The sequence below is a fragment of the Mustela nivalis genome (assembly GCF_964662115.1).
Source record: "Mustela nivalis genome assembly, chromosome: 10".
NCBI lineage: Eukaryota > Metazoa > Chordata > Mammalia > Carnivora > Mustelidae > Mustela > Mustela nivalis.
Genome location: NC_139029.1, coordinates 40,798,832 through 40,813,363, shown reverse-complemented (window position 1 = coordinate 40,813,363; position 14,532 = coordinate 40,798,832). Strand labels below are relative to the sequence as shown.

General features: G+C 47.2%; 1 protein-coding gene across 1 annotated transcript in view; it reads left to right on the top strand.

Moving 5' to 3' along the window:
- Nucleotides 1-11,708: 11,708 nt before the first annotated feature.
- The window catches only part of SLC1A7 (solute carrier family 1 member 7), a gene marked incomplete at its 5' end in the record, with an annotated part of 43,895 nt that continues 41,071 nt past the window's right edge, over nt 11,709-14,532 (top strand). The window contains one exon of the mRNA XM_082688452.1: nt 11,709-11,843. Coding sequence (XP_082544578.1) covers nt 11,709-11,843 — 135 coding nt within the window. The remainder of the gene's footprint in view (nt 11,844-14,532) is intronic.

Sequence of the window (14,532 nt, the reverse complement as noted above, 5' to 3'; positions counted from 1 at the left end):
AGCAGGGAGTCTGCTTCTCCTTTGCCCCCTGCTTGTGCTTTTTATCTGTCAAATAAATAAAATCTTAAAAAAAAAAACCTAAATAAATGTAAAGATACACCATGCTCATGAATTAGAAAAGTCAATATCATAAAGATGTCAAATCTATCAAACTGATCAATAATTTCCATGCAATTACAATAAAAATAAGAATTATTTTCTGGAACGTGACAACTTTTTTCCTTAAGTTTTTAAGTGCCTTTATTGAAAACTTAAACATTCCTGAAGAGGAAGGAAAAGAGACTTACCTGGCAAAGTGTCAAGAATTATAAAGTTACAGGATGCCTGGGTGGCTCGGTTAAGCGTCTGCCTTCGTGTCAGGTCATGATCCCAGGGTCCTGGGATTGAGTCCTGCATATTGGTCTTTCTGTTCGGTGGAGAACCTGCTTCTCCCTCTTCCTGGCTCCCCCTGCTGTGCTCTCTTTCTCTTTGACAAATAAATACATAAATGAAATCCTTAAAAAAAAAATGATAAACTTACAGTCATTAAGACAGAGTGGTATTGACAAATATATACAGAAACCAAAAATACACTGAACTTGGTTTTATTACAGGGAAGGCATTTAGTTCAAGGTGAAGGGATAGATTTTACAACATGTAGTACTGGGACAATTCGCTGACCTTAAGGAAAACACAATTTTTGACTCTTACATTAGTCTTTGACCAGGCTGGTCAGACCCATATGAGAAAAGTAAAACACAACTTTATAGAAAGGTAACTTTCTTAGGGTAGGGAAGATTTTTTAAAAAGGACAAAAACAAATCATAAAGAAAAAGATTGATACATTTGATTATATTAAAATTATATCTAAAGATATAGATAAGCCATCAACAGGGAAACTTTTATAAATAATGTGTTAACATACAGATTATATGAAGATCAATATGAAAAGACAAACAACCCAAATAAAAATGGACAAAAGGAATGAGAAGATATTTCACTGAAGGGGAAACACAGATGGGTCACAAACATATTAAAATGTATTTAATTTCCGTAATTAGGGGAATGCAGATATACTCTATAATGTAATACTATTTCATACCTGCCAGATTGACAAGAGTTAAAAAGTAATTAATACCAAATGTTGGAGAGCATGTGGAGCAGTGTGGGAACTTTCACACATTGTGGATGAATGCAACAACTGGTAAAAGTAATTAGGAAAACAGGTAGTATTACCTAGTAAAGTCGAACATCTGCATAGCCTAATGACCTAGTAATCCTGCTGCTACGTATATAACCTAGAGAGTCTTGCACACACAATGTAAACATCCAACAATGTTTATAGTGACATTGTACATAATAGTCAAAAATTAGAAAAAAACACAAGTGTCCATCACCAAGATATGGCAAATAAATAATACTCCATTCATACCATGGAATGCTATATAGCAAAGTAAAAAATAAATTACAGTGGGCCTCCGGGTGGCTCAGTTGGTTAAGCCTCTGGCTCTTGATTTCAGCTTGGGGCATGATCTCAGGGTCGTGGGACTGAACTCCACAGCAGGCTCCGCATTCATCGGGGAATCTTGCTTGGGATTCTCTCTCTCTTTCCCTCTGCCCCTCCTCCCCAATGTGGGCACGCGCGCTCTCTCTCTTCTGTCTTAAAATAAATAAATAAATCTTTTTAAAAAATAAATTACAGCTACAATTAATGACATTGAATCTCAAGAGCATGATGTTGAGTGAAAAAAATTCAATGTGATTCAGTTTACGTAAGTTCAAAAACAGGCAAAAACAAATAATTTAGTAAAAACTATACAGAAAAGCAATGGAATGATTGCTTTGGAATGGAATGGTAAGACACAAAACAAAAGAGAAAATAAATAAAATAACAACTCTTATTTTTGTTAAAGATTTTATTTATTTGAGAGGGAGAAAGAGAGAGAGACAGCATGAGCCTGAGGGGAGGGGCAGAGGGAGAGAGCGAGCCAGACTCTCTCATGTAGGGCTTGATCCTGGGGCCCCAGAATCAGGACCTGAGCCAAAAGCAGATGATTAACTGAATGAGCCATCCAAGGGCCCCATAGCTCTTGTTTTAAAGAATAAGCACATGAGATGGTCAAGACCTCCCTTCTTAATTGTGGCGTCCTTAGATTTTATTGTTCATAGCTTGGGGCCAAGGGAAACACAACACTCCTTTGCTAACACAAAATCACCCTGACCTATAACCCTCCTCAGAGTTTGGATGCTGTCAGTGGTCAGGGAGTCAAGGCAGCCTTACTGAACCCAAAAGGAGTTAATTTCGAATCTTGACCTCTTGATTCTTGAGCTAATAAATAATCATTCTTAGCACTGTTGCCCATATTGTCAGCCTCAAGTGCCACATTCACCATCAACCAATCAGCCATTAATAAGCTCTGGACTTAACAGTGAGATAAAATGAGATTTAATTACGAGTCAGAGCCAGTTTATTGTTAACCTTAGGTAAGCCCTTATCCTTTGCTGGCCTCTCTTCCCTCTGTAAAACTTGGCTTAGTCTAGATCCGAGTACTTGACCCCTTTGAACACATACCTTCTTCAGAGAAACAGAAAAATTTCACACTTCCCAGAGATAAAGATGTGGACTTTACAGGGCAACAGTCTCCTCTCTCCTGACCTTGGGAATTTTCTTGGCCGATGGGGTTAGGTAGAAAGAGCTCCATTAGCCAAGAAGGTTTTATTGAGCTTTACTCTGTTGTTCCTGGAGTTAAAAAAAGAGAGGATTTGTGTTTATTTTCCAAAAATAAAATTATGCTTTTTAAAGCAAAACCTCTCTCAGACGTTCTGCCATGGCCCCCCAAGAAGTGGGGCTGTACCCCTCCCTCCCAGAGCAGAGAATCACTTAATCAGATGACCAGTCTGTGGTTGTGCCAGCTCTGGTGTGGTCTAGGGGCCTGAGAAAATCCAAGAAGGAGGGCTAATGAGCCGCTCTCCTGAGCTCCTCATTCCTGCCTTCGAGAAGGCCCATCTCTGGTCTGAAGATTCTCCAATCTGATCGTTGCAAATCCCTTTTTAGCCAAACTCTGATGGGGTGGTTCCACTGGCCAGCCATCTGCACCATATTTTCCTGGAGAATCAGCCCCTTCCCCTTCCCTCTGCTCCAAGAAAGGGAAGTGATCCACACACGGGCCTGTGGGATGATGGGGAGGGCCTGTGTGTATCTCGGCTTCCCTCATGGCCGGTTCTCAGCCCGGGTTTTCCTTAGTCTTGCCCAGATGAGTGTTTTCAGGGGTCACCGCCCACTACTAGATCTGGGGGTGGGCAGGCACCCTGGGAGAGAGGGTCTGGAAAAGATGATTGAGGGCCCTGTGCCTTCCTTCCCTCAGCCCCATTCCGTCAGTGGCTTGAAGCCCTCCTGCTCTGTGCCCTCACGACATCATCTAGCTTTTGTTTGTGTTTCTTGGGGAACAGGAGTTTACTACTTCCAGAGGGAGCCCATTGTATTGTTAAACATTGACGGTTGTCATATTCCAAAACGCTGAAGAGTCAGACAGGTCTTAGAAATCGTGATGCAGGGGGAAGGAGGGGAGGTGGAAGAGCTTTTGAATAAATTGTTCTTTCGGCTTGAGCTTTCTTAATTGAGGTCTCTATATCTTGCAACCATTTACTGAGCAGTTACTACATGCCAAGCCCATTAATGATTTTTCACATAAGATTCTAAACTTTCCCAACCACATAGAGTTAGGTATAATTAATATTCTTATTTCATGGACAAGGAAATAGATCCAGAGCAGTGAAGCAACATGGCTAAAAGTTGCATGGCTAGTTAATGGTGGGGCTGAGGTTTAAATCCCCATTTCTCTGGCACCCAGACCCTTGCCTCCCCCATGCTGTTTGCCCACCCCACGGCCTCTTTATGGCCTCATGAAGCAAGGAGTCATTTCTGAGTTGAAAAAGCCAAGGCTTGGGGAGGTTAAATGACTTCCTGTATGCATGTTTCAGTGTCAGAACACGAACCTGAATCTTTGCCTTTCTCCTGACTCCGTCACCCTCTGCCCCGAGCCTCCATGCATCGCCAGTTCTCCTCTTGACTTTTTCCAGAAAACAAGGCTCAGTCCATTTCTTGTTCAATTACTTAATCTGATTTCCTAAAATCTGTGGCCTCCAAGGGCCCAAGATCATCCATTCTCCAGCCACTGTGGCTCTGTAGACAGCTATCCTGTGTCCCTCTCCCTCCAACTCCCACCCCTCCCACCCCTATCTTGTCTCCCCCATTCAGCAGTCGCTAACCTTAGCACCTTCCCACCTTCCCAAAGGACATGAGTGCCTAGCCACCAGAGGTAGCAGAGAGCAACCTGAACTCAGGTCTTAGGGGAGGTGGTAGCAGTGGAGGGTATGGCTCCGGGAGAGGGGAGAGGGTCTACTCAGTTCTGGGCGGGCTTAAGGGGTGGGGGCAATTCTGCACCATAAAGGAGACAGAAGCTGAAGACTAACAGCCAATGACAGGACTCTTTGAGAAACGTTTCCGGGTTTAGGGAGGACTGAATAGGAAGGGAGAGACCCCAGGTCTGTTCTGACTTGGCACCTGATTTCCAAGTGGCCCTGCCTTGGCTTCTTTCCTTCTCTGAGCCTCAGAGAGTGGAGCAGAATATGTCTGGGTCTCCCTGAACCCTGGATCCCTGACTTTAGTGTCTGTGTGGTCTGAAAAGGAGAGAGAGATCCCATGGACCAGATGTGGCCTGCAGTGTCTTCTGTGCCTGCTGTGGGGCAGGGCAGGGCTGCGTTGGGGTGCAGGTGCCTGCTGCCATAAAGGGAAAGGGTAGAAATCAGTATGCCATATGAGAAAACTGAGACGCAGGATGTGTTGTCCAAAGTCACACAAACAGTTGGTCTGGGAGTCAGGATGCAAACACAAGTCATCTAATTCTGGAATCTGTGCTCTTAATCACTACTTTACATGTTATATGTTAGTAAACATGCTGGGAGCAGAAGCAGAGAGTGATCAGGCATGCAGAAAGGAGAGAGAGAATTCTGCTGACAACTGAGCACCTCGTCCAGATGGTCTTTGCAGCCCAGCTCTGCTTCTGCCCATAGGTTCTGTGCAAGCCTCACCCTCGTGTCTTACAAACAGGATTGGTTCCACAGGCAGCTGAAGGGTCCTGTGCTTGGTTTAATGCTCTTTCATCACCATCTCTGAATTCTTAATAATTTTATCTTTGAACTTATGGTTCACAAGCAGAGTCTGGCCCGCCAGTGGAGCATCACGTGAGCAGAGAAGGCAGGTACAGTATAGATGCCCCTCCAGTTTCTTGCCACTCTGCTTGTATTAGCGTCTGCGGCGCTCTGTGAGCTCAGAATTCTGTTAACTGGCAACACATGGGCGTTCAGCAAGACTCAAAGCCAAGTCCAAGGAAAGCATGTTATGTCTGTAACTGAGTGAGCAGGGGCGCTGTGAGCCATGAGAAACCGTGCTTTCCTCAAACCAGAACTTGCTTTGAACACAGAAAGGAAGCGATGGCATTCAAAGACGGCAAACAGCCAAGGAACCTTATCACATCCTTTCTCACCGGTGTAACTTCCCTGCGCTAGCCAACTGCCGTTACTGAAAATGATGCAGAAGAGAAAGGAAAGACAGGGCTACCCATATACTTCCTCTGCTTCTCAGTTCTTCCTTACTCACCAGTAAGCCTCAGGTGGATAGAGACCCCTGGGCCCCAGCCCCAGCCCCTTCCTGTCTGCTGCTCACCATTGCTCCTGCTGAGGGGGAGGAAAAGACCAAATAGCCATCCTGTTTGGTTAAGAAAAAACAAGTCCCCCGGGAAGACTTAGCACTCTTCTGAGATGCCTCCATATAAATTATACTTCCACACGAAGGGGGCCAATCGGCCCTGAGAGACCGGGGAAACATCCTGTTACCATCCCCCACCACCCGTAACCATAAAAACCCACCCCTAACCCTGTCAGGTCCTCAGCCTTTGGGAAATGATCCTGCTGAGCCCGCCAGCGATAATAAAGTTGTGTTCTCCCTGATTTCCGTGTGCCGCTTGAGTTTCCTCGGTTGCTTCAGATTTTCCACAACAAGCCAAAGGTAGAGAATGCATTGGAAGAATGTATATGTATCAAGATCATTGTTTCATATGGTGTTTGCACTGTAACTTTCTATGTATATGTATCAAGATCATTGTAATTCAAGATCATTGAATTAGTTTCATATGGTGTTTGCACTGTTCTGGTTAAGTACAAAACACACACACACACGCACAGGTACTGCTAAATACAAATTGTGTAATTTTGGTCATTCTGCATACAAGATAGATTCTCTTATGTTTGCATTTAAAACTGGCACTGCAGGGCGCTGGGAGACTCAGTGGGTTAAGCGTCTGCCTTCAGCTAGGGTCATGGTTCCAGAGTCCTGGGATCGAGCCCCACGTTGGGCTCTCTGCTCAGCAGGAGTTTCCCTTTCCTTCTGTCCCTCCCCCTGTTCATGTTCTCTCTCTCAAATACATACATAAATCTTAAAACAAGAAAGAAAGAAAGAAAAACTAGCCCTGCAAATATAAAGATGAATGGGAAAATTCATGTTAGTAATCTAAATTTTTAGTTTGTATTATTTAAGAATGATACTAAATAGCAAACAAAAACCACCATAGTAAGTTAAGAGACTGCAGAAGAAAGAAAAAAAGCTTCATATTTTAGGACCTTTAATGCACCTTTTTCCTGCTTTTTGAACAAAAATCTCCACATGTTCCATCTGCATGGGTTCCACAAACTATGTTATCAGCCTGCTTATAAATTCCTTTTTTACCTAAAGCAGTTTGATTCAGTTTCCTGTTATTTGCTATCAAGAGTCCTAACTAACTTGGAATCTTAATATGAACTTGCTGGGGTTGTAACTTTCTATCTTGCCCCAGTTGTTGTATTCAAACAAATGGAGGTGTGATGCAGTGTAAAGAACACGGGCTTTCATAGATGCAGGAAAGAGGCTCCGAGAGGTTTACTTTTGGGGCAAAGTCACAGAGCTTCCAAAAGGAAGATCTGAGACTTGAATCTGGCTCATTGTGGCGATAAGGGAAATGTTCTGTAGCTGTGCTGCTCCATATGGTGACTGCAAGCCATGCGTGGCCCTTCAGCCCTTGTAATGTGGTTCCTGCAACCAAAGAACTGAATTTTAAACTTTGTCATTAATCTGAATATAAATAGTGTGACCAGTACCATTTTATCAGATGGCTCATATCCAGAATCTATGCCCTCACCCTGTAACCCAGCACCTGATTGATACTGTGAGTGTTTGTAGAAGGGCCAGAGTGCTCATTGGTTCCCTCCGGTACATGGCTTTTTGACAGAACCTGGCACATAGGAGATGTTCAACAAACAGCAGCTAAGTGGTTTCATGGATGTTTAGATCCAGTTTCTAGAGATGAACAGTCTAGATATGAGGGCCCGGAAGGCGCCATGACCATCACTTTACCCTCTGTCTGAGGCAAACAAGGGAAAGGACCAGCCTCAGCAGAGGTGAGGACAGCCCCCTAGTGACTAACGCTCGCAGGAATCCACACCAAGACGGCTAAGCTGTCCACAGAAAACCTTCCCGGAAGGACCCAGCCTGTAGTAGGCTGGGAAGGCATGTCAGGGAGGAGGTTAAGGCGCCTCTGGTATGTCTCTGGAAAGCAGCCAACAAACCAGAGCTGTCATCACCAAAACCCAGCTAGGAGCTCAGACAGCTCGACCCAAACTTATTTTGATACGTGGTGGGTGAGGTGAGGTCTCAGGCCTGCCGGCCACTCCAGGACACTGTTTCATGGCAGGTTCCAGAACCAGCCCTTGCACTTCCAACCTGGGCGCCTCTTTCAGAACAGGCTCTCCTCTTGCCTCCCCCCTGACTAGCACCCCCTTCCCTGGGTTAACTCCTGGCACATTCAGGTCTCTAAGTGACCCCTCCTCCAGGAAGCCTTCCCACCCCTGCCTCCCCGGGCTGAGTAGATCCCTCTGCTGGTGCTGGAGTGCCATCAATCATTAGCAAAATCTATCTTGTGGCCCCTGCCCCATTACACCCAACACAGAGCTGCCCTGGTGGAAAGAGCTTGCCTACAAACTCACTTCCACAGAGCGGGGTGGCTGCACTGGGGACTTGTGACTTGGGGCTAATTTTTGACAAGACTGTTTTATCTTCTCTGCCCATACATAGCATCTTAATCTGTGCAGCTCAAGTTGCCCAGGAAGCATCTCGCAGACTTCCTGCTGCCCATCAGTTTCAGCTGCTCTGGAGGGCAACTCCTTGCTCCTTGGGGTGCCCCCCCGACCCCGCAGTATGTCCTTGAAGGTGATCCATCAAGCGACGTGGTAACAAACAGAAACTTCACCCGTTGTCATAAATAGTTCCTTGTTAGAGCCACTTAGAAGGGAGCCAGGGTTATCGTGCAGGTGGCGACTGCAGAAGGGCCTAAGCAGGAGGAAGAGAAGGAATGCTGTATCTAGGAGAGTCGGGGAAGACTTCAAAGTCAACGGGGCACTGGACCTGTGCTTTTGGAGTCAGAGGAAAGGACATTCCAGGCAGAGGAAACAGCGTGGGCACAGGGGGGAAGGCCGGAAAGAGGTGTGGGGCTGAGAGACTCACGTGGGTGGTGTCCGAAAAGCTCCACATCTGTCGGATGCAAAGAGGTGATGTCCTGGGGAGGTGAGCACATGCAAGCCCAAGGCCCTCAAATACTTCTCTAAGGAGCAAGGACTTCATCCCAGAGTCTGGAGTGTTCCAAAGTTGTGTTTCCCAAATACTAGACCCATGGACGTCTCTGCTCCAGAAGAGGGCTGAGGTTCTGCATCCGCACTTAGAGACTTCCTCCAACGTATGTCAGTATCGCAAAACCAAACAGTGAAACGGACAGTAACTCCCTGTGAGTGTCTGCAAGGCACCAGGCGATGCTCTGAGCACTTAGCTCGCGTCACCATATTTGACCCACATCACAATCCCATCAGCTAGGTACTGTGGTATTATTCCTATTTTATAGAGAAGATAAGCGATTTGCCCAATGTCATGTAGACCGAAAATTTGAACTTGAGCAGTCTGACTTTGAATTGTTCTGGAGTAAAAAACCCACTTAACTTTGTTTCAACCAGCATTTCCCAACTTGTTTCTAATTACTGAAAAAATTTTCGCATATCTTGTAACATTGTAAGGCAACTGAGTCTGTGGGCAACAGGGAACTATTAATGGGTTCTTATCTAGGACCTTTTCGATTTGATTCGCAAATATCCTTAGTAAGCTCATTCTCAGTCACTTACATGTGAGTGTGAACTGGTCTTCTTTTAGAGCCCCCTCAATTTTCTTACAAGCTTCCTGAAGGCAAGTACTGTGTCAACACGTTGCTGTGTCCCTAGTACCCAGCACGGGTGGCATGACACGGTGCTGTAAAAACATTTGCTTGAATGAGTTGTAATTTTGCCTGTTGAAGACAATGGGAACAGCGGAAAAAAAGGCCTGGAGTCTGGGAGGTAGGGGGTGGTACTGTCAGAGGGAAAAGGATGGGAGACAGAAGCCATTGTGGGATCACCTTGGGAGTCAGAGTCTTGAGGCTGACATGGAGAGCAAGGCACACCTGCATCAGTGGCGTGATTAGGGCCAGGCCTGGACATGGATTAAAACACAAATCCAGGGGCACCTGGGTGGCTCAGTGGGTTAAAGCCTCTGCCTTTGGCTCAGGTCATGAACCCAGGTCCTGGGATCAAGCCCCACATCGGGCTCTCTGCTCAGCCGGGAGCCTGCTTCCCCCTCTCTGTCTGCCTCTCTGCCTATTTGTGATCTCTCTCTGTCAAATAAATAAATAAAATCTTTAAATACACACGCACACACACACACAAATCCAAATATCCAAATAAAAGAGAATATTTTCTCTTTTAGACAGTAACTAAACCAACTGATTAACTGGAAAATGAGGCATTTCTTGGAGTAGAAGGTGTGTCAGAAAATTCTTGGTTTTAAGAATCAGAGTTGGAGAAAACATACCTCACAGACCTGTAGTCACTCTACCCTTACTCCCCAAAATTACCAGCAAAGGGCAGGGCCTTCGGAAGTTTGGCTTATTGAACAGAGGGGTCCTTAGAAAGCACTCAGCCTGGTTCTCTCGTTCTTTTTTTTTTTTTTTTTAGACTTTTTACTTATTTTCTCAGTAGGCTCCATTCCCAATTTGGGGCTTGAATTCACAACCCTGATATCAAGAGTCACATGCTTTACTGACTGAGTCAGTCAGGTCCCCACACCCCCTGCTTCTCATTCGAAGGCCAGCAAGACTGAGGCCCAGAGAGGGTGAGGTCACAGAGCTGGTTAGATTGGGACCAATATCCAAGGGTCCCCTCCCAGTTGGGAGCCCTGTGCCTAGCTTAGGGCCTACACCCAGCCCCCTCTGCCTAGACCCAGCGGCTCCTTGGCCCCATCACCTCCACCATCCTCCTTGTTCCCTGTGTCAGAGAGGCAGCCCTTTCCCCCCTGCACAACCCCCCTACAGCAGACTGCACTCCCTGCTGCCGCCTGACTGCCCCTAATGAGATTACAGACTCCCCAGGAAACAGACTAGAGTTAATTCCCTCTAGCTTTAAAGGGCAGTCCAGGCCAAGAGAAAGAGCAAGCTTTTCTCAAAAAATTGCTAAATGTGGACAGTGATCCTCACAGCTCTCTCCCCTCTTCCGCCCAGCACAGTTCAGCCCTGCTTTCACAAAGAATCTTGGGATGGGACGCCGCACCAGCCCCAACCAAGCAGACACCATTATTATGTTTGTCTTATGAATGGGGAAACTGAGGCACCGTACCCAGGGTCATACCACCCAGCTGGTCAATGGCAGAGCTGGGACTTGAATAGGTCCCTTGGGCTGTGTCATTTTTTAAAATAACAGGCCCTGAGAGCCTGCAGAGTCCCAGCTTCAGGCTTCAAGCAACAGTGAGGAATTCACGTCACAGTGAATGGCAGGCCCCAAGTCTGAACCCAGGTGCACTGGACTCAGAGCCTACAGGCCCCACGATACTGCTAAGCACTTCTGAAGCCATCTATCTGTCCCTGGGGCGCCAATCAAACCATCACAGGCCTGAATTCCATTCTGCTACTGTGAGCTCTGTGACCACGACCAGAAGACTCTAATTCCTGGGGTCTCGATCTCCTTTTCAGGAAAGCAATCGTTGAAATCTTAGGGTTGTCGCAATGACCCCTACAACTCACACAGGTCAAGCAAGTGAATGGGCCTGGCATACAGCGCATGCCCTTTGTCTCAGTTTCCTCATCTGTAAAATGATACTCCTAGTAATTGCTTCTTGGAACTGATTATTAGGATTAAATGTGCTAGTGTAAGTAATATGCTTCTAGAATAGCACCTGGTACACAGTAATGCTTAATTATTGCTTTGCCTTCAGCTCTTTCTGGAATAAAGTACGGGTAAAAATCAAATCAACCAAGCAAATCTCTGAGCCTATCCCCTATTTAAGAGGTGCACTTGGCTTTGAGGTCCAAAACCCAGACCACGTGGCTTGCTCTAATTTCCCAGGCCCTAATCTGTTTCTGGCTCCTAATGATGCAGCCGGTAATAGGATTGTGGCTTCCCTCTGGGGCAGCCATGCAGGCCATGGCCGTGGGGCTGTTGACCGGTGCTTAGCAACTGCTCCCCCAGCCTGTCAAGCAGCCAGAGCCCCTGGCTGGGACCCTGTGACCCCGGCTGGCTTCACATGCATGGAATGGTACCGTGCCCCGGGCCAGCAGGCTGGGCTCACCATGGTGCCAGGTGCCATCCTGGCACGAGGGAAGGACGTGTGCAAGAGAAATGGACTACTCATCCTGTCTGTGCTGTCTGTCACCGTGGGCTGCCTTCTCGGCTTCTTCTTGAGGACCCGTCGCCTCTCACCACAGGTCAGCCACCCCAGAGCTTCTCAGGGTCCCCGCCAAGGAGGAGTATGTGGGCCTGAGGGATCTGGGAATCATAGTCCCACTCTGTGGCTCCCTAGTGACATGAGAGTGGAGGAGTCACTTTGCCTTTCTGAGTCTCAGTCTTCTTATCTGTAGCAAGGGTGTGATGAAACACTGTGGGGCTAGAGTGAGAGCTGGTAAAATGGCAGGGGAAGTAGTTACAGACAGCATCACCGGGTGAGCAAGAGGACAGGGCATCTCATTTGAATAAGCACAGGGTGAAGACGCATGGGAGCGGGGAGAACGGGGTCTCGGAAGACCGCAAAGCAGGCATCAGAGAACACCTCCCACAGTAGCTCAGATGGAGAGAGACCAGGAAGTGTATCCTGAGCAGAAGGAAGAGCTGGAGCGAGACGCAGGGCCATAAAAGACCTGGGCATGTGTGGAGCAGACCGTTCACGGCAGCAGGGGGACATACCCCCAGAGGCAAGGGATAGAGCCCAGGGGCCCTCAGGGGCCTGGCCCCACAGCGCAAGGCTCTGGGCAGGGGAGTGAAATGATCAGATCTCAGTTTGGAGAGATCACTCTGGTGCAGAGTGCAGGATGAGGAAGTCGTGGGCCAGGCAGGGGTCAGGCGAAGAGGTATTTACAGGGGCGAGACCTGACAGCAGGATGAACAGGGCCCATGTGGGACCTGTTTCCAGAAAAGGAACCCTCAGGATGTGGGGGTGCATTGGCTATGGGGCTGGGAAGCAGCGCAGGCCCCCAGGGTTCCGGCCTGTGTAACCACAAGGGTGGCGATGCCTTGTCTGAGCAAGGGTCCCTTTCCCTCTCAGCACCCATCTCCCACAGGACAGGGAGGGACACTCGTATGGCACTGGAGAAAACATGATTCTGACCCTTGCAAAACAGTAAGGGAGACTTCATTCAGGACTACTGGGATAGGTGTCAAGACCATGGACTAGGGGAGAGAGATCAGGCTCAAGTCTGAACACAACAAAGACAGCTGGGGTTTAGAGACAGGGAACATAGTGAGGGGCCAACTGAGAGAGCATTGCTAAGAGGAAATGGGGAGGGTAGAGGGATTCTTGCCGAAGGTAGAGAGGGGTCATTCTCACTAAACGAACATAGCAGGATGTTTGCTCTAACTGAGCCAGGAAGGCCAAAGACAAGACCTAAGGATGAGGCCTGGCCAAAATGAGGGCCCCAGGCGGCCAGTGTCATGTCTCTTTGAGGAGAGAGTCTTTGTCAATGGGCTTCAGGGATATCCTCTATTTCACAAGCCTCCTCTTCCTGAAGCTCCCCAATACCAAAGATGACCTACCTGGGGCTAAAGCGTCAGACTTCATCTTCTGGGAAAAGGGAAACACCCCCTCCCTGAAAACTGAGCCCCTATTTCCAGGCTAACACTGTTAAGCCACTCTCAGCTATTAAGAGAGGGACTTAGACTCTGGAGGCTGCAGAGCCTTGAACTTGGTCTCTACTCATAAGCGGCTGTGTGGCCTTTGGCAAAATCCTCTCTCCTTTCTGAGCCTCGTTCTCCTTGTCTGGGGTGGGGGCACCATATGTCTGCTGGAACTGTCAGGAGCATAAACAAGGGCTCAGCAGTTCCTGGCCTCCAGCAGCGCTGAGTAGCTGGTACTTGACTCCTCCCTCATCTGACTGTCCAAGGCCTACCTGTGTCGAGAGTCATCTCATATTCCATACCTTACAAAAATTCTCCCATTCCTGCCTCCATCTGAAATAATGCTCTTTTCCCTCGCTCACATCACACTCAGCCTTCCCCTGTAACCAGCTGCCAGCTGTGCCGCTCTGGAGCCTTTTGTGCAGGTGTCTGGAGCTCCTGGCAGATTTTGACTTGCTGAACATCACATGGGCTTTCATGAGCCAAAATGTGAGTCTAGCTCAGGCTTGTCGCAGAGCGAGCCCTCGCCTCTTTGCTGAATTAAATGCAACAACACAAACAATCTGCAATCTACTTTCTTTAATTTCCCTGAGCAACGACAAATACATTTCCTGCAGGAAGATTATTTTGTGAAAACAAATTGGAATGCTTTTTACTAAAAGCCAAGCTCATCTGGGGCCTCCTTTGCCAAAGCTGCCTGCCCCATCTGCTTGGAAATGCAAATGTGTTCCGGTCTGGATTAACCTGCCAGATAAACTGAAGAAAGGCTGTGGAGTCTTAGAGAAGTTACTTGGCAAGAACTGGCTTTCTCAGCATCCTACTTGGAAATCCAGGAGTTGTTTCTGTGATCTCCGCCTGTGACTCAGAAACTAAACCCTTCTTATTTTGCAAGCTTATGCAACAGGCAAAAGTCATAAACAATTTGCAAAATGGAAGCACGTCCTACTTGTGAAAAGAACTTACAAGAGCACAGATTTTTGGAACTAGTAGCTCATGAAAAAATATAGATCATTTTGAGGGGCCCCCTAAGTCGGGAGGCTTAGTCAGTTAAGTGTCTAACTCTTGATTTCAGCTCAGGTCATGATCTCGGGGTTGTAAGATCAAGCCCCATGTGAGCCTGCTTGGAATTCTCTCTCTCCCTCTCCCTCTGCCCCTCCCCCTCCCATGCTCGTGCATGCATGCTCTCTGCCTCTCCAAAAATAAATAAATGAATAAAAACAGAGATCATTTTGAGAATTCCAGTTAAACCATGGTAAATTTACAGTTGCATCCATTTTCCTTTATTTC